The 25,553-nt window shown below is 41.0% G+C and overlaps 1 protein-coding gene across 2 annotated transcripts in view; it reads right to left on the bottom strand.

The window, feature by feature from the left end:
- The window catches only part of GNAS (GNAS complex locus), a 212,287-nt gene that overhangs the window by 77,379 nt on the left and 109,355 nt on the right, over nucleotides 1–25,553 (bottom strand). For both annotated transcript variants that reach the window (XM_090064354.1, XM_090064355.1), the window contains exons 3-4: nucleotides 5,426–5,480; nucleotides 5,219–5,338 (exon numbers count right to left, since the gene is read on the bottom strand). In XM_090064354.1, the coding sequence (XP_089920480.1) occupies nucleotides 5,219–5,338; nucleotides 5,426–5,480 (175 nt within the window). The remainder of the gene's footprint in view (nucleotides 1–5,218; nucleotides 5,339–5,425; nucleotides 5,481–25,553) is intronic.

Below are 25,553 nucleotides of genomic sequence, written 5' to 3'. Positions count from 1 at the left end.
CAACTGGAAAATTTAGGCAGCTAAAAATGTACGTTCTATATTTTGGGCTTTTTCCCCCCCAGTTTTCCCAATTCATTCAGTCCACTTTAAAATATAAGCGTTATTGACAGAGATTACAGGAACTGGGTTTTTGACAACCTAATCAAAGACAAGATACAGCGTCACCCAAAAACACACTAGTACACACTGGAAAAGGGACAGGAAGAACTTTTTTTTTGCAGAACTTCAGTTCAAGCTCATTGCTTCTAATAGCCCCCTATTCCCCTTGCTGGTGGCACATAAGATATACAGAAAGAGGAAGCAATGATTACAAGAAAGGGGATGTTACCACGATCTGTCAAATACTCTAACTCCTTACTGCCAGCTGGCCAGAATACCTGCCACTACTAACATCAAAAACAAACATCTGCTTTCAGGAAATCTAGTTCCCTTTTACCAAATGTACCAAATTACTGAATTAAGTCAAGTCACCAAATATACTATTGTCAGCCATTAAGATTATGTTTAATATGACATTGCATTATATGAAAATGTAGTTCCAATTCAGAACCTTGTAGATTACTATGTTGTTACAAAGAAACATCTTATATGAAGGTTACAACACTGATAAGTGAGCAGACAGACAAAAAGAGAGAGAACATAGAACATACTACACAGAAAAGTTGCCCTTCTAACGATATTAGTATTTAGGGCCAGAATCTGAAATCTACTCAACTTCTACTCCTACTCTGTTACTGTAAAATTATTGAGTTCTCTATTCGATTTTTTGCCTTTCACAATTAGCCAGAAGCCATAGCTGAAGAAACCTGAGTTTTAGCCCCAATTTTATCAGTAACAAGAACTACATGGACTTCAGTAAGCAACTTAATTTCTCATCTCTTCATTCACTCAAGTTCTCCCTAAAATGAGGCCAAGGCTCCTAACTTTCTACAAAAGGGATGTTGGGAGGATTAGCTAAACATTTGTAAAATGCTTTGAATAAAGTTAAAAATAACAACCCCTTCCTCCCCTGAAAACATATCAGTATATTCTGTTCATCTCTGACAATGCTTAGAATAAATGCATTTTCTGTAGTGCATGCTAAATGGCAGATTGGAAGAGAATCATTAAGTGAATTCTGTGGGAATAAAGTACTCAGTCCCTTGCAAGATCTAGCCCTAAGTATTTACAGACTTTGAAGGACAGTTCTCCACTTTAGAGCTGTACTAAAACTACTAGCTTTTCTACTGCCTGCCTCTATCTGCTTCCTGTCAGCAATTTCTACATACCATCTCACAGAGCAAACTAGCAAGCAACAAAGTGAGAACAGAGTGCGTTGGTAACGGCTAGAACCCAAGTTCCAACTAGAGATACACTGATTCATCAGTCCAATATCAGGTTGGTACCAATATAAAGAAAATTGGCTGTACAGGAAAATTGGCCCAATGCAGCCGGTAATTTGACCTATAAATGTCCATGCATGCACACAGCCACAGCACAGCACTCAGGCTGCGAGGAGCAGATCCCTGCAGCGTGGAGAGCTGCCTCCCACTGGTAAGTACATTTTGGTGGAAGGGGAGGGGGAGGGAAGGGGCATGGGAGATCAAACCCCTGCCCCCCACAGTGAGGGAGGGGGCAGGGACAGGTGCTGCCCAGTGGGGCAGGAGCATGGGCCCTGAAGCTGTGTGGGGCAGGGCAGGGCAGATGGGTTGCAGCCAGGGCTGTGCTCTTCTTGCCTGAGGCTAGGCTTGGGGCGGGGGTTACGGAGGGGGCTTCAGCCACCCCACATTTTGCCAGAGCTCCCTCCCAGCGCCACCACACGCCCGACACAACCTTGGCTCTTCCTGGCATGCGGGGGGAGGTAGGAGTTGAGCGAGAAAGAGCCGGGGCTGCACCAGATGCGTGCCAGTGATGGGAGGGAGCTACAGAGAAATTTAGGGTGGCTGCAGCCCCCTCCCCAGTGAGAAGAGCCTGGCACAGCCCAGGTTCCAGTCCGCCCCACCCTGCCCTGTGCAGACCTGGGGGGCGCACACATTCCGGTGCTATCCCGGGGTGCACGCAGCAGTGGGAGCCATCCCCAACAAGCCACAGCTCTGTCCTGTGCTCCACTCCACCCTAGGTGGGCAGCGCCTGCCTGTGCCCCTTCCCTCACCATGGGGGTGGGTTTTGATCTGTGTCCTCCCCACCCCCCGACACCCCTTCCACCACAACAGACTTACCAGCTGGAGGCAGCTCTCTATGCTGTATCAGAAATTGGATTGGTATCAGCCAATATGCCTCCTTAAAAACTGGACATTTTTATCAGCCCCAAAAACCTCAATAGGTACACCCCTAGTTCCAACCAAGCAAATAGGTAGGATAAGGAGGCAAAACCTGTGGCACACTAAACATTTCCTTATTGCATTTAAGGACTGGCGAACATTATTATTGCTTAAAACAAAAAAAAACCCTAACTCCTTAGCATTACTAACTTATGCAGGAAAGAGTTTGCTACTGCAAGCCTTAAAGCACGTGTTAAATCACAAGTTAAAGTAGGTGAAGTTCTGCTGCCACTGGGTACAGCTCCCACTAGGTATCTGGAGGTGTGGTAGAAGGAAGCACAAATGACAGAATGAAAGGCTGGAGAAGAAGATAGGGAGCCCATATCTCTACCATTATATTCTCTATCCTTCTACCAAAGTACTGTAGGTTTTTTGGGTTCAAACACAGCATTAGGCACTAGCAGAAAATAAAGTTACATTTAAAAAAAAAATTGATTTCAGAAGCTCCAGTGTTTCTCTCAAGTATTACAAATTTCATTTTTACTTTACCTATTTTACAGGTATGTATAAAATATGCACATATATAAAAAGATAGTAAGTGGGAGTTACTGCAGTACCTGTGTAGTAGTGATCTTGGCATCCTGTGGTTTATTTAAAACAGTTAAAATACTGTTGGTGAATTAAAGACGTTCAGCATGTAGCCACTCTCTGTGCAACCGTACTACCTAACTTGCAAAACAGCAGTTCAGGCTTCTCTTTCCACTGACAGGAAAGGGCTTCTTCTTTCAGGTACTTTTAAATCGTCTGGCACAAAGTCTTCCCTATTCTTACTGTGGCATCTAAGGACCACATATTTCAATTACTATGCCCTGGGAGTTAGGAACTAGAGACATCCTGGGTATTTAATTTGTTTTGGTCACATAATTAATGCACAGGCTCAATTGTTCAGGTACCAGAGGAATATTACCTGACACTCAAATGAGACTTCCATTTAGTTTGTATCACCACTAGGGACAGAACCTGCTAATAGTGTTTTGTCAAGTCGGAGGTTAATGAAAATCCAGTTTAAAGCCTTGTTCAGGCAAACATTTAGACAAAGCGTACTTAAAATGGGAGTACTTACAAGACAAGTATAGGCCTTTGCAGAATCATGGCATAAACATTTAGTGCATTTGGCTGAAGAAAACCCCCTACAGTTTAACAAAGGACCTTTAAACCAGCATTATCATCCAGAAGCCAGTAAGAACCCCATCATGCTCTAAAAGCTTGCACACACTGGCTCTCGTAGTAAAAGTGTGTGTGGACCAAGATTCTGCCTTGCTTCACTCACCCTTAATACAAAAAAGGAGCAAAACGACACTTTTAGTTGCAATTCTATTGAGAAAGCAAGTCAATCAACTGAAGTCAAGTGAACCAATGACCTACACTAGTGCATGGGGCAGAATGACCCAGCCCAGGTCCAAGGTGGATGGGCAATAGGACCTGATTGTCTCCCCCTTCTTCTGCACAAATTAAGCCCTCCCACTGCCAAAGTACCCTGGCTCTACAGGGTGAATAGCTGCAGGTTTCTGACCCCTGACCTATACCAAAAGCCTCCATTTTATTTTCAACATTTACATCCAAGGACCTAAAAGAGCTTAACAAATATCAATGGACTGATCAACACAATACCTTTGTGATACAGTACTGTACTAGTGCTCAGGAATAGAAGTAGAAACTGAATGTAAGCACACCTGATAAAAGAGCAGTTTGGATATAAGCACTGCTACAAAACCAAAATTTTCTAACTGTGAATCACCTCATACAAGTACACCCTCTTCCAACATATACACTCCTGTTTCCCCATCACAATAACAAGGTGTCCAAAGCCAGATAAGTCACTATGTTTTTTTACTTCAAAGTTTGAAATTCTAAAAAGTCTTGCAATTAGTGCAAAAAGATCATTGCCAGCTACCTTTACTAGACTTAGAGGCCAACAGAGAAGTCTCGCATCTTGTCAAAAATATCTTTGTCAACTTCCATTTAGTCGGCAATGTGATCGGGACTTGCTATAAATGCCAAAAAAGCAAATCCATGAGACCTCTGAACATGGCATAATCAAACTTTCGGCACTCAGCTGTATTTCCAATAAAAAAGCATACTTGTGGTATAAGAACATCATATTATGTGCAGTAACACTGGAAAATAAACTGTGTGTGGGTGCAGCAGGATGCTGCTGCTTATTAGAATCACCAGATTGTAGCAAAGTACTCTGCATGACCCAGTTCTAATAAGCAGCAGACACATTGCATGAGTACAAGACATGTATTTAATTGCTAGAAACAATCAGAAACAATCTAACTAAATTGCACTGCTTATAGATAACATATAGCCTGCTTTTTTTTTCTTTTTTCTTTTTTTTTTGGGGGGGGGGTTTGACAAAAAGGTGGCAAGATCAACCTCTGAAAAAAGCACCCAGACTTTATTCCCAAGAGGTGGTACTTATACCCAGCTTCTATTACACTAATATTTATTAGAATTTGAAATCATCATCAAGGTATATGGGTATTTCTTTAGCCTTCAGAAATTCTTCCAAAACACTGGATTCAAAACAAGGAATTCTTTGTTCCACTGTAATAACTAAGGTAAACAAAAAACTTTGGAAGGGGAATATAAAACTTTAAGGCTCAACACAAGCTAGCTCTTCTTGATTAGGAGACATTTATCAGGAGACCTTTATGGGGAACAAATAATGCCCACTGGTGTCCCACAAAGCTTCTTGAGCCCTTCTCATATAGTGAGTGGTCTTTGAAGAGTATTTGGACTAGATGGGACATGGGTATTATACAGTAGGACCGTTGCTTTGTGTCCATTATAAGATGTCTCATGGAATTAAATGTCATTTTGTAAACATCTGTATTTCCCCAGTGTCATCATAATTACTTGTTACAACAAAATAACAATTCCTCCCCCCCCCCCCCCAAATGATATTTACTTACTGGAGGGTAATCAAAGTCTATCTGGTTAGCTAAATTTAAGATGTAGTCGATTCGAAACTGGTTCTCTGGATTGGCTAGTTCAACTGGAGGTGCCAAATTCCCCATTGCTGTCACTATTGTCTACAAAGAGAAGAATACATATATTGGAGAGTTAGGGTTTAAAAACATAGGTTTTGAGTTGCTACAAACAATGGCTTACAGACTTACCTCTATAGCTTCTTTAATATTGTTTTTAATATCCTGAATTTTCATTTTCTTCTCCCTGTAACCAAGAAAACATATGTTAAATTTATGAGCCATAAAGACACTGAAGTCTATCAAATGGAATGCAAAAGTAAGAATGTTTCATCAAAATTAAATATTACTCAAACAAATAACATAGCTACCCTACCACTACTCAGTCATTGGATATGTTTGTCATTAGGCCAGATCAAATATATTACCTGGTAAGAGAAAATGGAAATTTTTTTCCATTTCAAATGTATGTACTTAAACATATAAACTTACTGTAATCTTTGATGGTGAGGAAATTGTATTAGTGCCCTAGCAGACATTCTGTAGATAAAGCAGGTTTGGTTATATTTGAGTGTACAGGCTAGAAATACCTGGAGGCTATTTGGAACAGCACAAAGCAGGAAACAAAGAGATAAAATGGACAAGGTACCAAAAGTAGAAACAAGTCAGAAGAAAGCAAAGCACATAAAAAGTACACAAAAGATTTGAGAGTGAAAACAGTCAGAGAAGAAAAAATCTGGAACAGAGAGCTTAGACCAGAAGGAGATATGTACATTTAACATCATAGACATGCCAAGTAAAATGGGATTAAGAGGACCAATCCAATGTATAGCATTTTTAACAAAATACAAGCAGATTATTCTACAAGAGACTACAATACTCTGAATATGATATGCGGTGATACTTTTATTTGGGACTGTCTGCACTGGATCTGAAAGAAGCTATTGTCACTCAGCAGGCTAAATAAAGCTATGGCATCAGTGATTTTACTCCACTGAATTCACCAGGATTATAATTGGTTATAATGGCTGTTTACAGATGTTAAAAAAATCCAAAAAGCATGCTTTACTGGAAGCAGCAGCACATTTGACCTGGGTCTGCAGCATCTATATAGATCAGGCACTTCTGCAGGGCTTTCTGGCACTCTTATCTAAAGCTGACTCAAATCAGCTATTATGTAAAAGTGCCCAAAAAACCCACTAAAGCACCTGATCTATACAGACGTTGGGTGAGCCGGGTCCAACAAACGCAATGCTTCTTCTGGACATGCACTGGACTCAGCGTGGGGACTCACCAAGTCTAAAGCAAAGCACCATTTGGGGGTTTTTTTGTTTTGTTTTGTGGGGTTTTTTTTTTAAACTTCTGTAAGCAGTCAATGGCCATGTCCACACAAGTGTGGATGTTTGTTTCCCTGGGGACATGAAGCAGCAGCACACCTTGTACTAGCTGTCCCCAAGGAATGCCTATGCCATGCAGGTTGCCCCAGACAGGATAGGGAAGGCTGGGGCCAGCACTGAGCTGGTCCAAGACACCTTACCGGGGGTGCAGGGGACCTCCTGGTTGGCAGCCAGTGTTGGTTTTGCCGTCGTGGTTTTGAGCAGAGCGTTGTCCCCACATGTACCAACCTTTTTCCTTTTTTTTGGTGGGTATTTTTTGACCCTGGGAGATCCTAGCATCAAAAAAAACCCTCACGCTGCTACCCTGGAGTGTGGAGAACAGCCGAATGTGCAGTACACAGAGTCACAGAAGTACCTGCAGCGCCACATTTTGCACAGCTGTGCTTGTCTGCACGCGGCCAATGTGTCCAATTTAAACCTATGGTCTTTACCAAAACTTTTTGAACAGTAATTATATTATTATTTGCAACATATGTGCAAATTTTGTCAAACGAGAGGCATAATTGAGAGGCTTCTTGTGTTAGCATGAATCTTATTGTCTTAGAGTTTACTATTAGCTTAGGCTTTTTTTTTTTAAAAACAAGTCTACAATATAATGTTGATTGTGCAATACTGAAGATGAAAAACTGTATAAAAGTATTATTAATTTCTTGATGCATATTAATTTGCTATTTTAATCAAATCTGCTGTAAACCAACTCATGTCAGTTATCCACATAACTCCTGAAAAAAAAATAAACCAAAAAAACCGCTAAAAATTGCTAAGGTAGCCTTTTTACACTATGTAAAATTAAGCATCACAGAACACTTCATTGTCTGGGTAATTATTTATATTTTGTGGAGCTAATGAAGCATTGTTCTGTTCCAAGTGCTTCTTATTGTTTTCACTTCTCTATAATTAATCACAAGTCGCAAACAAAACGAAACTGAAAGTATAATCAGCAATCAGGAATACAGAAGAACAGCCGGGGGGGGGGGCCACACAACTTCAACAAGACAGGCAAAGATTACTGGGGATGACTGGAGAAATGTGAAATAAAAGATTAAGAAACACTTCAGGAGAAGACAAAGTCCTTGAAAACATGAACACTGTACTAGCTGCTTCCACGTTGCATTTTCTGAGTGCATACAGGTCTGGAGGTAATTTTTCTAAAGCTGCTAAGATTTGACGGTAGCGTAACAAATACATTTATCTACTGAAAGAGAACAACAGCATGAACATGCTTTGTACCAAGGCTCTAGAAGAGCTGGATGCAGGCAGGCTAGTGACATTCTAACATCAAACAGATGGTAATTCTTTGTTTTGTTGCGTTTGTACTTACAGACCCTCTTACTCCGATTCCACTACATTTAACAGACTACCAGTTTTTCGCTCTGGGGATTTGGCACTGTTGATGGGAACAGGGCAACAAGCCAGAAGAGGCCAAAAGTACTGAACTAAGGAAAATAAATAAGACAGAGAAAAAGGGGAGATCAACAGTCCTCTCCATCCTCAATGCCTTCCCATCTTCCCTCTTTCATTTTTTTTAGCCCCTGAGACTAGACTCCTTCCTCCAAAATACACACTAAGAACACTGGCATTTTAAAGTATTTACAGGTGGGGAGGAAGATATTATGTGGTTGCTGCAACTGCAGTTGCATTAACCACAGTGACTTCCCATTTCTAAATTTGTCCTTGTAAAGAATAGGGTAAGCAATGCAGTGAACATGCCTGGATAAAAAGAGAAGGAAGGAAGCATACAGGAACTGGTTTAAAATTGAGTATTTACTCTGGATTGATTTTGCCCCCTTTCTTCAAAGACCAAAACCTGCAAAACTGCACCTTGTACAATCTCAAAGAGCTCAAATAGATTGTGTATGTACTGGTACAAACAAAGTAAGAACAGACTAGAAGGCTTTCTGCTGTTTTTAGAGCCAACTAGATTTATGTTTCTCCCCAAACAGGTTTTTTAAGATATCTTGAGAAAGATAGATATTACCTAAATTTACTTTTGGAACAATACATTTTGTACAATAAAGATACATACGATATTACATTCTAATTTTTAGTCAATGTCTTATCTATGCCTGTTAATAGCTTCTCAAGCTATGAGTAGAAAAATAAAAAGTGATAATGGGTTTCACAATGGTGCGAAACTCCCACAATTCACAAATTGATAGATATTCATCGCCATCTTTATGGCCAGAATACTTTGCGTCCCTAGTTCTGGTTTTGTTGCTATGGCCCTGTGGCACAGCCTGTAAACAAAGAATCTTATTACAAAGCAATGAATGTACCGTCTCATTTTGTATTTTGTAATGTTTAGTACGTGCACATTTTCCATGACAATGAGGTGCTTCACTTTGGAAACTCAAAATGTTCACCAACCCTTTATCCAACTACTTACATGCAGTACAACTGATTTAAAAAGGCATGACTTAACAACAGCTTTTATTCAGAGATTTTCAAAAACTGCAGTAAATCCATCACTTCAATAAACACTATTTTCAGAAATTATACAAATATTTTGGCCTACTGAGTTCTGAAAACATGGAGCCTACCACCCATTTGCTGCTGTCAGAATTATTTCTATATGACTACTGCTGGGTTAAAAATATTTTAAGTAGATTTTCTTTGTCTTAATAGGTGGACGTGGCAGATTTCAAATTACGAATCAGGCGAATCATTTCACATCACCCATTACTTTATCTGTTTATTTGATACATTGGCTTTAAAATGGAAAGTGGATTAGTTTACTTCAGTTCTGGTTCTTCCATGTAGTTTTTTCCCCCCAGTGCGCTAACACAGGAAAACAAATTTACCTCTTGCCCCCACAAAATCTTTGATTGCGATGGACTGGAACAGCCATAGCAGTATGGCAGTATTTGTGTTAAATGGGTGACAGTTCATTCAGCATGCTTGTTCTGCAGCTCAGGGAACACCAAGACAATGCATGGGTCAAGAGCACTCTTTCTAACTTAATTTGTAACATAGTTTGATTTAGCCCAAGCAAAATATTAAATTTTGTTGTAGTTGAAGATTGTAAAAACAGTTATCATGTTTTAGCTATTTTAAAGGGCCAAAAGCAAGACTGACCTATTTAGCAGAAGAAGGCTACTGAAACCTATTCACTGCAACCTTTTATTTTAAAAGAAATCAAAACACCAAAGGTCAAAAGAATCAAAATCCCAATTCAGAAAGTCAGCCCTATTTGGTAAATCACTTAAAATCACCTGTTTAAGTGACTTTCATGAAAAATCATTAGGGCATGGATTCTAAAAGAGTAAGGCAACCTTTTTGTCTAGATTTTATAATGCTTTATCAAATTCTACATAAATCAGCAGCCTACCAAGCAGACTGCTTTTTGTAAGACTGTTTAATTTTAACTTTCCTTTCATCCTAGATTCCAGAGACAAAGTGAATAGCGATGTTACAGCAGGAATGCAGAATTTTGAAAAAAGAAAAACATTTCCACATTAATACTCCAAGAAACTCACTCAGAAAAAACACGAGTAAAGTAGTCCATTTTTCATGAACCACTGCACTTGTTGCTGGGAGAATAAAAAAGAAATCAGATGGTGGTGCCAAAGACTAAATAAAATGTTATGGTGATTATTAAAAACAAAGTCACATTAATGAAATGTGCAATGCCACTGCTCTAACTGGTTCTAATAATTGACAGAGCAGAGGTATTAGTTTCAACTCCTATTTAATCACATGCTTAGCTGGAAATGATGACACGGTTAAGAAATCATGTACTTTATCACAGATATCTTAGAAATACCCAGACATCTACTAAGGAATGTGTACAATTGTAAATATATCAATACTAATAATAGTACAATAACTTATTTAAAAATTGCACATGTATTTCATTTTTCAAACATTTTATGAAAGAAAAATGACAAACAAGTGGGTTTCCTCTGAATTCTAAAGTAAACCTGCAACTAACTAAAAGAAAAAAAAAAATCACAATTTTTTCTGAAAGTCAATTCAAACAACAAAAATTTTTAGTTGTTTTTCCTAAAGACAGTAACAAAAATATGCACTGTCACATGCCACTGCCATTGTAACATGCACAAAATATCAAGGTTATTCAAAAAATGAAAGACAAGCACTTTCACAGTAAAATGGGAACTACATAGCAAACTCTGTAGCCTGATTATAAAATACTTTTTATGGACCAATCACTGGAAGGATAATAAAAGTACTGTAAAGATGCAATTGCAATGCTGCAGGTGTATATATGGGAGTCAGGGTAAGGAGGCTTTGATCAGAAAGAGCATGTCACAGAAAAAACTTTCAATAAGGATGAATTATGATTGCCAATTCATCCAGGCACAACGAACACCTAAAGCAGAAGGCTTTCCCCTGGAAAACGAATATACTTATCTCTTCTAATGAGAAAACAGTACACTTAAAATTCTTTAGCACATTACTTAAATAAACAATGTTTACATTCAAGGATGCGTGCATTTAGTTTGAGCCGATTTCCAACTTTAATCCATTTTAAAAGACAAAAGTGAACAATGTCTGTGAAATAGCGGCTTGTACTTTAGTAGGATTCATTCCCATATTATCTAACCATCACCCATCCTGCCCTGAATCCTGGTAAGTGCATAAATCAGGGACAGGCAATTATTTTGGGCAGAGGGCCGCTTCCTGAGTTTTGGCAACCCATCAAGGGCCGCATGATCAGCAGCCAGGGGCAGATAAATATTCATTTTCTAGAAGTTTTAGGGGCCCTGCGGGCCGGATAGAATGGCCTGGCAGGTCACATCCAGCCCCCAGGCTGCATTTTGCCCATCCCTGGCATAAAGACATAGGGCACAGGTTGGTTGCCCGAGGGCAGGAACCTTGTGATCAGTAACTTCAGATCATGTAACAATTTCCATATCCAAAATTAACACACTCATTATTAATTATGCCAGAAGACTGCCAATTTACTGTAGCTGTCAGAATGCACTACATATACCAAATGTTTATATCACTGTTACAGACCATAAAAAGCAATATAGATTTAAAGTGAATAATGGCAAATGCTGACAACTGGAGGAATATTTATTTTAATATAGTATATTAATTGCCTTTGGCTTCCTCTGAGAGTTGTTAACAACCTGGCTTTTGCCACTTTTAATGGGCAAAGTCTTAGGAATTATTGCATAAATAGCTCAACTTCTGAAGCTGTTTCAAAATCAGCTCTCTATCTTAAATTTGCTGGAAGAAGAAAAGAAAAAGACATCCAATTATATCTGATAATTCTACAAAACATCAGCATTTCTAGTTAGGTTGATTAGTTGCCAAAGAAGTATACATAAGTCAGCATAAAAATACCAAGAAAAAGTAACTTCCCTTCCCTCTGTATCCCAACTGTACTGAACTAAGTATCAATTTGCTATCACATAATACAAATAAAAGTAAATGGCAGATGCCAGGGTTTCTCTCTCTCTCTCATTTTAAATGAAAGGACCTCACAGTCTGGGATGCTTTGCAAACAAATTCACAGTAATAAATATACTTTCAGATACAATATAATGTGCTCATCTATTTCAAAGGTCTTAACATAACTGTGCATTAAGACTTCTTTAGTCTTCCCAACAAAAGTTAGAGTAATTTTCATTTTTGCTTTCTGAATCCGTCTAATAAATGCTGAACGTGTACAACCCAGATGTACAGAACTAGGACTACAAGCAGTGAAACCCACAACATTAAGATCTTACAGTCATCAATAAACATTAAACTGGGATCCAAACTTACACCAATTTCCTAAGTTACTTTGTAAATCAGCAGTAAATGAAATCAGTGCAGCAGCCTGGGTTCACTGTTAGAGACATCATCATAATGTGATAAAGTGACTCTAACACTTCCTTCTATAAGACATCACAGAAAAGTTAGTGAATCTGTTTGTTTTATACTGAGTTTGAGGAAAGAAGGAATTATTTGATCATCTAGTACTGAGCTTCTGTGTACTGCAGGCTTTTCATACCAATACCTCTTATCTGAGCCAGGATGGAATACAAATCAACCATTAAAAAAAACCCCCAAAATGGATTCTTTTTTAATTTAATTCCAATTTTTTGTTAAGATGGTTTTAACCCCCCCCCCCCCCCGTTTTAATTTAAGATATATTAAAGCTCAAATATATCACCATGGAATAGGGACTATAACTTCTAATTATATACTATTTAAGACAATATATGAATATACCCTTTTTAGAAAAGTTTTATAAATAGGTCACAACAGATCATGGACTATATTAGGGGCCAATCTTGTGGGGTTCCCAGAGGCTCCTCTATAGATTAGGAAAGATTAAAGAAAACCACTCTACCCAATGGGACTCAGTGATCAGTCTAGAAGATCTCATTAAGCATCTCTGTGGTGCTTAATTTCAGTTCTCAAACTGCGGATTTGCGTCTCCAGAGATAACAGCCTTGTTAACAGCAGTGTATGGAGAGGAGAAAACAGACCCGATTACCCCATCAGCTCTCTTGTCTCTCTGCAAGTTTGTGTACGGAGTCAAGCCCTTACCTCTCTCAAAAAGTGCAAAGTTTCAAGAAGTTAAATGAATAAAGGATATCAAACAACAAGAATGATTAAATCGAGGCTTCCTGACCCATGAATTTAAATCACAATTTCAACTGATTTGATTTAAATCAAATCCACCATGACCCGAGTCCTATACATTTTATTTAAAAGCATTTCAATAGCCTGTGGACTAAACTGTTGTGTACCACAAGTATGTCTGGAGACTAAATTGTTTTGAATTGCGAGTCCAGAGCACGAGAAACTGAATTGCAATGCATATGGATCCTGCACGGGAACAGATTAGGGGAAATACATCCAAACAGTCCCAGCCACTAACCCGCACCCACGCAGCACAGAAGGCAATACATGGCCTGCACTACCTTCACCTGAGGGAATGAATTCCCTTCCAATTCTCAACCATAACCAGTCTGACCTCGAGACAAGACACCCAAATGCACAAGAAAATTTCCTGTACCACCTAAAGGTTCAGGGCACCCCAGTGGGTGTCCTGTCTTCAGAGGTGGCCAAATTCAGAGAAATGCAAACCCAAAAAAACCCTGGAATGTATGTAACTAACTGTGCACTGGGGGAAAAAAATCCTTTCTACCTCTGAATGTGACCTGAAATATGAGACCCTGCTTAAAGTAGCTGCCTTAATGCACAGGTTCAGCTGTTGAGGCAAATGTACGGGCAGAGGTAACACAAAGAGAAAGGGGATGTCTAAAGGGAAGAGGGGGGAAATGTAAAAATAAAAATCACAGTACAATCGTAGATATGCAATGAGGAAGGGAAGTGTTAGACTAGAATGATATAATATTACTGAAAATCAAATGGGGAGAAAGGAAAAGAAAGGTAGGAAATGGGACAAGAAGGGACCTGGATCATTATTCCAGTCCTATGCCACACACTCACCAAGTTCCCCCTTGCAATCCGTTAGTTTTCTTGCCCCCTGTTGTAAGACCATCTCAGAGCCCTTCTTGAATGCTTAGAAACTAAATTTCACATGTAAACTGATTCAGGGACAGTTTATAACCATTTTTCTTATGACGATACTGCCCTTTAGCTTAAACTAATCTCCCTCCAGGGGTATAGTGTCTCTATGCCCTCTTTTTAAAAGCCTAAACAAAGTTCCCCTCTTCCACAAAAACTCCCTTCCACCAAACATTGTTTGTACTTTCAGGATTTTGCTTTTACTTTTTCCCTTAGAGATTTTGAATACCAACTACCCGCTCTGTCAGGCTAACGAGTTCTGACCTGTTCTTTTGTTGACCCATAACACTAAAAATCGGAACCAGCGCTAGCCAGATTGCTCCCTTTCCCTGTTCATTCTACTCAATTATAAATAATGTCTATTTGACAAAAGAGGCTTGAATAGCTCGAGTCAAAATATACTTAATGTAATACATGGCTAAAATAAAATCTCACTACACTGATTTTCAAATGGATCCAGCTACCAGAGTCCTGGCATATCACTAGCTAAACTTTACCAAAAAGTATAATCAGCTTCACCCATATATAATACAAAATTTGTTAGGCTTCCAAGAGTTGCCTTTTGATTATTTTGTTGGATAAAATGCCATTAAGCTGCTTTGCTCCTGCTGGGCTCTTTACACACAAACTGAGAACTTATCTTCTTTCACTGATTAACACAGTGTACACACACACAACACACACACACACACACACACACACACACACACAGTCTGCAGACAGCCACTACCCATTTTCAAGACTATAAGGGTTCACTTTAAGACAAGCAACTGATGTGGTGAGCCACTGACCAAATAAAATACAGCTCCTACAATCAATGGAAGTAACTGTCAGGGAAGCAAGTGTTAAAAAACAGAAATATGGAAAACCAAGCATAGAGGATGAAAACCTTATTTGCATCTGCCTTTCTTTCCATCCAGTGAACAGCTCCATAGTAAGATGATTATACAACTGCCAAGAAAACTACACCCTACCTACACACACTGGGGCCCCGGTTTTCAGGTTCCTCTTAGCTGTGCTCAGTGGAGACTCTCCAGGGGAGAGGTCAGAAAGCGAACTGTGAACCACTTGGCAGCTATAGGATTCTAGGACTTGCTGGGGACTAATTTGGCTGCTGCTGGAAGTTCACGAAGCCTCAAAGCCAATCAAACTTAAATCCCAGATGTCTGTGTTCAGACAGTAGAGCCAGAGTACAGTGACTTTATGACCATATCATACATGTAGTGGTGTGTGATATAGTTATGACGTTCTGGTACTAACTCCCTTAATGTTGACTCCCCTTAATCTAAGAAAATTCCTTCCTAAACCAATTTAACTAGTTCCACAGCCCCTTCGTGCCTATAAAGGGCCCAAAGAAGCACGAGCAGAGCCAGAAATCAGGTCCATTTTTCTGTGTATGCCATCCCTTTACCTCAACTAATTAACTAGCAAGTTTAAGACAGTGTTTCCCAACCAGTATGCTGCAGCACAAAAGTGTGCCATCAGATGTGAACAGGTGTGCCGCAGAATTTTGCCATGGCATTGAGCTACAATAGGTTATGAGGATAGGGAACGTCTTAACAGGTATGCCACAGAAAAAAATTATTAATGTAAGTGTGCCTTGGGCTGGAAGAGGTTGGGAAACATTGGTTTAAAGATATGAATGTTAACTAAACATTCACAAATAACCTTTTACCCCCATACAGTACAGTACCGTCCAACCTTCCAGCCCTGTACACCCCTGGATCTGGCCACACACTGTGCCATCTGGTGCACAGGGCCACATTATTTAGCCAACCGGACTCCTCACGGGTCTGGAAATTTTGGACCAGGGAAGTGGCAATTAATGTTCCCACTACTTACTCTCCCAGCTGCCAAATTCTGGACCCCTGGGGAACTGTGTAGGCTGGATAACATGGCGCTATGGAGCAAATCTGACCCATAAGGAGTAAAGTGCCCCTGATATAGTGCATTCAACATATTGGACAAGGGCCCAGTAATTCATGCTTTACAATTCAGAAGAGGGCAAACTGTTCTCCAGCTCTTACAGTTTATCTACACAAGTATGTTACATCAGATTAGTCTGCTCCCTTTAAATACAGAGAATTAACAGTATCAGACAGAAGTGCACCCACTTTATTTGATTAGACAGACTTCAGGTACTTTCCCTGTTAATCCTGTTCAGACACTTCTGCACTCACTGGAGTTAACTGGGAAGCATTCCAAGCAGAAATTCCACAATTGCAACCCAGGGAATTATGTGCAGAAAAACTAAAAAAAATATGCAAACATTCTTTTATTTCCTTTTTTTTTTTTTACAAAGGAAACTAAATATAACACTGTTTGAACCTTCTTTACAAATATATGCAGGTACTCTATGTGCTTGGGGGGTGGGTGTGGGGGTTGTGGGTATGTATCCACAGTGGTTTGGCCAGTGGGTGTGGGTATGGTAGTATGTGGGGTTTGTGGGTGGGTGTGGAGTTTGCAGGGGGGGGGGGAGGGGCGAAGGGACATAGGCATGTGGGAGGTTCGTAGGTGGGAGTGGCCCCCCCCCCGCCCACATATCCCCTTCTCCCTCCATGGTGCACAGCACCTGCCACTGGCAGTTCAGCAGCAGCAGCAGGCCCCTGGGGCGCTCATGGCCATGGCAGGCAGAGCCCCTGGTGGCATGCAACTCTGGCCGAGTCCCAGGGCCCGCACGTGCTGGCATGGAGTTGGCCCGGCCCACACCTTCAAACTAGATCAGGTCATCTATGCCTGCATGTGGGGCTCCCAGCATTCCAGCAAGCAGCCACATACAGAGGCACAGAGTCATGCACCATCAGGCCAGGTGGGCTCTGCACCTCCACATGCAGCTTCCCCCTAGAGTGCTGGAAGCCCCACATGGAGGCACTGGAGCTGGCTGACCCAGCCCGATGGCACAGAGCCCATACCCCCCACCCTTCCCCCTCCTGCAGGCAGACATCCCGCTTACCCAGCTGTCCAGTCACATGGCTCTGTGCCTCAACATCATGGAGGTGGAGACACAGAGCCCACCATGCTTAAATTATGCAAAAATTATGCAATTATGAACGGTCATGCCTTTTACAGGGCAAAATTGCGTGGGCACATAATTGTTAATTCTCCAGGGTGCACACTGTGCACTGTTCTGCTGCTCAACCATATCTTCTAGGACTCTTCTCTCAGTGCATTGTGGAACACCTAGCAAAATCTACAGGAAAACAGAAAACCAAGTCAAATTAACACACTGATTCTGCTTCCTAGCATTGCATGTGTTACTATACTTTGCCAGTGCCATCTTTGAACTGCTGAGTAATTCAGTCACTACAGGTGTTAATACAAACAGGATGATGCACAGGTATTAGTAGTAATGCACCAGGAAATAAAAGTTACATCTCCCTGTTTATCTGTATTGTAATACAATATAGAGTTCGAAGTGGTACAGCTCCTTTCTGTAGCATTTTAGGCTGGCTGCTAACAGCTCTCCCCAACACAACAGTTTCAGTTCAGCCATTTGCAGGCAGCTCTTGAGTAGTCTTCTGGGTCATACTGTTCTTGGCTCCTCTTGTCAGACCCCATGGCATATGTGGGATCAAGGATACTTTGGTGCCTGCTCTTTTTGTCTGTGTTACATTCTGGAAAAAAACCAAAACCTGTTGTTCTCAGGTATGGTGGTTGCACTGCTTCCAAAAAATGCAGCTGTTGTTTATAGCATGGGCAGACTGCAGGAGCAATAGTGGAGGTCCTGCTCCTTTTCCTAGCGTTCAGGTTGTTCCACCAAAGCACCTTTTGAGAGAATTCACAAGGATCGGTGCCAGGACTGCCTCTTTACCTTCATTTGCTCTGACAGCATCTTGTAAGCATCTCCAATCTGGTGACACTTTTCCAACTATGACTGAACATGCAGATCTTCAAAGAGGAGAGTCAAATCCAGAGCTCCTCAGGGGTTCAAGTGGTAGCACTGGGGACATGAGTACTAAAGCACTAGTGGCACAGACAGAAGTGACATTTGTTGTGTGATCGGCCCCCTGAAATCACTCTGCAGTCTTGCTCTTCTGCTTGGAGGTGGCTTTACAGTCTTCCGATAGCATGACAAATTAACCCTCGCTGTATGAGGGTTCAAATCAAGCTGCTCCTAAGCAGAGTGACTTCATTAATTTCTGGCTGCTCCGCTACAAGAGCAGCCTGGCTCAAGCTGCTCTCTGGATGGGAGGGGGAGAGAGGTCCCATCTGGGGTTCTCTCAGCCTCACTGGATTGAAGCCCCTCACCTGGGGGGGAGACTCCAACCTACCCACTCCCTACTCCAGCAGGGCTTAGAAAATGCCAGAACAACCCCCCTCCTCAGCCTTCTCCCCCTTCCATCCAAAGACAGCAACAGAGCTGGGAGGGTGGGGGGCATAGCCAGGGGCAGATGCAGCCTCTCCCTGGATTAGCTCCAAACTGGAGCCAATCCTCTACCCTACCAATCCCACAGCTAACATCTGTTGGACCAGGAAGATTGGTCTAACTCACAGCAATTTCTATGAATCGCCATGAGTTAGACCTGGGAGGCTGCAGTTCTGTCTGCACCCTAAGAGCCCTCAGTACTACCTGGTACTGACAAGGGGCACAACTAGCTGCATGTCAACATTTAAACGCACATATAATGTGGTTATGACAACTTTGGAGCAATGGGGGACATACAAGTATGCAGTGAGGCTAAACCAAATGTAAGGCAGTACAGTATGGGATCACAGAAAGACTGCCAGCAGCAAAGTAGTCAAGAATACGTCCCTATAAACCTTAAAAGTGAATACACTTGCTGCCAAGAGAACTTAAATTACACAAGCTGCCAAATTAAATTTGTTTTAAGAAAGGTGTGCAGACACAAGACACTACAAAGTGAACAAACTAAAATTACACTGATGCAACATTACCGTCTAAAACTAGATGAATCTTCAAATCCTACATACTAATTCTATTAATATGTTACTACTATTTTGAATGCAAGGTGTTACAACTTAAACGTCTTCTGATTTCTCTAGCAATTACAATCTTCATGACCTTTAAATACTTCATAAATCTAGGTTATAACATTCCAGAGTATTTTGAAAGTTCTTCCCTCTCAAACTGATGAAGTGACAAAATAAGGATTTTATCTAGTGATTTTGAAAACTGTACATCTTAGCCTTATAATATCTTATAGCTGATTTGAGAAAGATAATTGCACATTACCCTAGGAATAGAAAGCAGGAGGTGCATCTACATGTGCACTTTACTGTGGAGTTGACTAATTAGTTCCACAATAAAGAATCACCATCTACATGTGCGCCTGTATTAGGGTGCGGTAAATTAACTAATTCCGACATAAAATAGTACTGTCAGCAACAGTAATATTTTATAAACGGAGTACTTAACTCTGCCAGAACTCATGGTGACAGGGGCTGGCTGGGGTACAAGTGCTAAGATGCAGGGATTGCCTGCTGCCCAGCACTGTACTGTACCGGGTGCACTGGAGCACCCTCATGCACCAGCAAGACCCTTCACTGCCCAGTGTTATTACCCAGAGCCCAGGGCTGACCCCCCAGGTCTTCTGCCAGCTTTTTCAATTATGCTAGCTTAGCATGACCGACAGACTCCACTAAGTTTCAGAGAGAAACTGTAACATGTTAGTGAGATTTTTCAATTCTGTTAAAGCCAACTTGTTTGAATGCGACAAACTTTTGTTTGTTTGTTTTTGTTGTTCACCAACACATGCCCTTCTACTATATATTACACACACACACACACACACACACACACACACACACACACACGGTATACATAACAAGTTTGAAGACTTGAAATTTGACAAAGAATGCATTAAAAAGTCATATGTATGGGTATTCACAAATACAAATGTAAAAGTAGCTGGGCCATATAAGTTTTTACAAATGCCCGATCAGGGTTTGAAAACAACAGCATGCAAGTCATTTGGTCAATCAGAGGTAGCCATCACAGCCTAGTTGCTTGCAGTAAGTCACCTGCTCTCAATCCATAATGTTAAAAAGAGGGGTGAAATCATCATGTACATAGAAAGTTTAAAATAAACGGTTTAGTTTCATCCCAGTTACAGAGTGAAGTCAGGAAGGCAGTTCTGCTTATGTACCATTCTCATGTATTATATTCCCTGCTTTCTAAGGGTGATTTTACTGTAGCTTCACATTATTAAAAATAGTGTGCATGAAAATTAATTACGCAGCCATTATTGTATCCCCTGCATTCAATTTGATTGTGAATACAGTTTCCCATGCATCTAATTTTTTTTTTTTAAGTTTGACATGTTGCAGAATTTTGTATTGATGATTCGTAACTGAGCCAAACAAGTTGTTAGCAGGAAGTAGCTCATTAACGGATGTAGATTTTTGGCACACTGAAGAGTGTGGAAGGCAGAACTGCTGGGTATGGAATAAACACTTAAGCCATACATCAAAATAGCTAATATTAACAGTGAAAAACTACTCTGTTTTAATGTCAGCATCCAATGAGATGAACAGAATGTTACGTTTCTAGGAACTGTTCTAAACTGTCTGCAGACTCAGGAAGACATCACTGCATTAGCTATATTGTTACAGACATGAGCTTAACAAAGGTGATTGTGGAGTACAATTCTGAACCAAGGGAGGATTTTGCAGTAAATATTTAGGAGTAAAGAACTGCAGAGAGCATGGCATCTTGAGCACAACTCAAACATTTGCCTGAAAGTTTATGCCCCTAGTATAAATGTGGTAACTGAAAATTAGTATCAGTCAGTTATTTTAGTGTTTTTAATGAATGAACTTCATGCATGTGCTATACCATCCATAGCTGTTTCTTTATCAGTGCCCTAAAAATAAATAAAGTCATGTCTGGCTGGTACTTCCGCTAGTGAAAATGGACATGATTAAAAATATAGGTCTCATTAGAAAAGTACATGAAGGCCTGCATCAATAAAAGCCTTATTATTTTCACAGATTTCATAGATTTTCATAGATATTAGGGCTGGAAGGGACCTCGGGAGATCATCGAGTCCAGCCCCCTGCCCAAAGGGCAGGAAGTCAGCTGGGGTCATAGGATCCCAGCAAGATAAGCATCCAATTTGCTCTTGAAGGTGTTCAATGTAGGTGCTTGAACCACCTCCGCTGGCAGACTGTTCCAGACCTTGGGGGCTCGGACACTAAAGAAATTCTTCCTTATGTCCAGCCTGAAACGGTCTTGCAGGAGCTTGTGACCGTTCGACCTCGTCATCCCTTGGGGCGCTCTGGTGAACAGACGTTCCCCCAGATCCTGGTGGTCACCCCTGATAAACTTATAGGTGGCCATCAGATCACCCCTGAGCCTGCGCTTTTCCAGGCTCAAGAGTCCCATGGCTCTCAGCCTGTCATCGTAAGATCTGTTTTCCTGACCTCTGATCATGCGTGTGGCTCTCCTCTGGACTCTCTCAAGCTTCTCCACATCCTTTTTGAATTGTGGAGCCCAAAACTGGATGCAGTACTCCAGCTGCGGCCTCACCAAGGCCGAGTACAAGGGGAGAACGACGTCCCGGGATTTGCTCGAGAAGCATCTATGGATGCACGCCAGCATTTTGGTCGCTTTACTAGCCGCAGCATCGCATTGGAGGCTCATGTTCATCTTGTGGTCAATGATGACCCCCAAGTCTTTTTCTTCTGTAGTGCTAACCAACGTAGCACTGCCGAGCCTATAAGGATGCTGCAGGTTTTATCTCCCAAGGTGGAGAACCTTGCATTTATCGGTGTTAAACACCATGAGGTTCTCGTCCGCCCATTTGCTGAGCTTGTCCAGGTCAGCCTGGATCACCCGCCTGTCCTCTGGCGTGGATGCTTTGCCCCAAAGTTTGGTGTCATTGGCGAACTTGGCCAGTCCACTCCTGACTCCAATGTCCACATCGTTAATGAAGATGTTGAACAGTATGGGTCCCAGGACAGAGCCTTGAGGGACCCCACTGGGTCACAGGGCACCATGATGAGTGACTGCCATCAATCACAACCCTCTGGGTCCGACCACGAAGCCAATTTCCCAGCCAGCGGATCATGGTGGAGCCAAGGCCACAACTGGGCAGTTTGGCCAAGAGGTGATCATGGGATACCAGATCAAAAGCTTTTTTGAAGTCAAGATATACGACATCAATCTCTTCTCCCTTGTCCAGGTGATAGGTTACCTGGTCCTAGAAGGAAATGAGATTGGTCAAACAAGACCTACCCGCAACAAACCCGTGCTGGCTGTCCCTTAGAATGTTAGCCTGGGCCAGTCCCTCAAGGATGGCCTCCTTAATAAACTTTTCTAAGATCTTCCCCAGGATAGAAGTCAGGCTAATGGGCCTGTAGTTAGCCGGATCCACTCTCCTCCCTTTCTTGAAGATCGGCACCACATTGGCCTTCTTCCAGTCCTCGGGCACTACACCAGAGCGCCAGGAGCTTTCAAAGACCCGTGCCAGGGGCTGGGCTATGACGCTCGCCAGCTCCTTGAGCACCCTGGGGTGCAGGTTGTCAGGGCCGGCTGACTTGAAGGTATCCAGCTTCTCAAGGTGTTCCTTCACGAGGTCAGCATTGATGGAGGGTAGGGGATCCCCCTCACCCAGATTTCCCTGTCCCATAGCAGGCATGGGCATCCCGTGTGACTGATGAAAGACTGACGCAAAGCACCTATTTAATAGGTTGGCTTTTTCCTGGGCGTCAGTTGTCAGTTGCCCCATCTGGTTTAGCAGGGGTCCAACATTGCCCTTGCTTTTCTTCCGGCTCCCCACATATCTGAAAAAGGACTTTTTGTTGTCCTTGATGCCTGAAGCTAGTTTTTAAATGTAAACAAACCTGTTTGTGGGGGTTATTGCTCAACATTACAAATTCACTCCCCGTATAAACTAAGAAGATAACATTAGATTTTTAAAAACATTCAATGCATTTGTGTACCCAAGAGTAGGTGTTCACCCAAACAAATTATGTTTGATCACCATTTGTGCATGGGCAAAACAGGGAAAAAGAAATTCTGAAAATGCCATTAAGTTTTAGCTTACTTCATACATCTAGATATGTTATGGGAAGTAAATCTATAACCTGAGCAAGTTACTGACAATTCTGGCCCTAATCCACCAAAGCACTTAAGCACATCTAAACTTTAAGCACATGAGTAATCCCAATTACTTTAATAAGACTACTCATGTGCTTAAGTACTGTATGGGATTGGGGCCAGAACACCTTGAGGGTCCAAGCCCTTACTGCCTGGGTTATGCTAAATAAATATATATTACAGCGCTCCCACATTTAAACTGGTTCCAGAATACTAACATTACACTCCATCAGACTTGATCAAATGTTTGGAAAATACCAAAAAAGGTTACATCAGATGAAGTACACCTCTCCATATTAAACGTGGATAGAGTCTATTTTACAGACTTTGAGTCTATTACTCTAAATTTAGTTATAACACTTTATAAGAACATCTTCCTTATAACAGTTCATATATCCTTAGTTTATGGCCTTTTTTTGGGCCATTGTCTGTTCTGCCTGCCTAGACCATAAATCTAAAACTAACTGCATAAATTAGGGCCTATTATATTAAATTATGAAATGCATCCTTCTAAAGAAAACTAGCAAAACACCATAATACCGTGTTTGCTGGCATGCAAATATGCAGCTGACAAATTCAACTCCTAGCCCTTCGAGACTGGTGCAAATTATGACTTCCTGTGGCCCAGCATACCCAACCTACACATACACCCAGGCATACATAAGTGAGAGAAATTCAACACATCTTTAAATCTGACAATTTTTTGAACTATTCAATACTAATGTTGAATTACCAAGAAAAAAATGCATTTACATTTTCAAGCTAAGACATTATTAGGGAAAAAGAATAGACTGCTTTGTCAGTCTCTGATCAATCTTTTAGATAATTTTAGAACTTCTGTTATTTGAATAAAGGTCAGAGATTTTTACAAGTAGATTTTCTTAGAAAAAAATTAAAGTCATTTGAAGAGACCTTGAGAGTCAGAGTCAATCTCCAAACAAGTCAAGCCAGTCTCACCAAGTACTACATACAAGATGAGTCTCTTAAGTTTTTCTATTGTGCATACTTCAAGTCAGAAAAGTTCCACAAGTTCTTCAGATCGTGCACCCGCAGATACAGTCCCAAATGTAAGACACCTCCATTTTCAGGGAACTGGACTGGAATTGGACTGAGGGACAGTCATGAAATTTTTGTTGTCTTCTTTAAGTTGTGACGATCTCAAATATTCCCAAAGATGGGAGTTATATAGTTCCTGAATAGATTCCAGCAGAGACCCTACGAAATTTCAAGGGCTAAAGGGTAGAGCTGGATTTTTCTTGCCATCTCACAGCACATTTCAGAGTTTCAAAAATTATTCTCATTTCAACATAATTCACAAGGTCTCCAGTTTGTTCAGTTTTGTTCCAGCTATGCCAAAGGAACCAACAGCTCAGTGGGAATGTGTCCTAATTAAGAGGCTACTGGCTATTTGAGTGAAGGTGTGGATTTCCATCTCTCAATTCTATACTTAATCTGAAAAACCTGCTTAAATTTTTATCCAAATTAATGTTTTGCTATTGAACCACTGTCAAAACAGTAATAGTCTGTGGAAACACTGATGTTTTGACCAGGTTTCAACAAAGAAAATGTTAAGTTGGACATAGTTTTGACCCAGTTTCTCTAAAGGGATTTGATTGCTAAATACCTGGAAAAACTTTCTTAAAAGACCCAACAAAGGCATTGAAAAATACCCTGCTATGTTTTATTCCAAACTCACAAGATGCAAGACAGAGACATCTACCAGTCTACACAGAGAAGGCATGCCATGTGCCTGAGCCAGAACCGAGGCTATTCTGTAAGGAATATGGTTCTTGCCTTCTGTGCAAGGCAATCGCCCAGGGCACATACACGCATGCTGGTGGCAGAAATGGAACGTGAGCTCCGCTGCATCTGTTCTTGTCCTCACCTAAAGCCCTTTGATGTAAATTTGGGCTACTGTACTTGTGTGCACCTGAAAGTGAACTCGGGCATAATAGAGAATCTGATCGTGGTTTCTCAGCATTGTCAACTTTTTAGTTCTCCGTTGATTCTACTAGATTCTCAGTTGCCTCAAGTTACAATTGCTTTCCCCAATGAGTGTAATAATAATAATAACAACAACAACTCTTTATTGATTGGTAAACTATATTTTTGCTTTAATTATTCCTAATGAAACTTGATTTTTTAAGATGACTACTTGATTTCCTTCACTTGTTCACAAGTGTAACTGAAAACAACTGCATATTGGGCCCAGTTTGTGAACTTGCAGCAGAGGGAACACAAAAAGAATTAGATTTTTGGAAGCTTTGGATGATATTTTCTACAACTTTCTGAACAAGTGAATGGTAGGGTTTTTAAAACAGAGACAATGTATAATTCAGAGATTAAAAAAACAAAAACAAAAAACAAA

The sequence above is a fragment of the Crocodylus siamensis genome, chromosome 10, assembly GCF_052110815.1.
Source record: "Crocodylus siamensis isolate JL-2025a chromosome 10, ASM5211081v1, whole genome shotgun sequence".
NCBI classification, from domain to species: Eukaryota; Metazoa; Chordata; order Crocodylia; family Crocodylidae; genus Crocodylus; species Crocodylus siamensis.
This window is presented reverse-complemented; position numbering and strand designations above follow the sequence as displayed.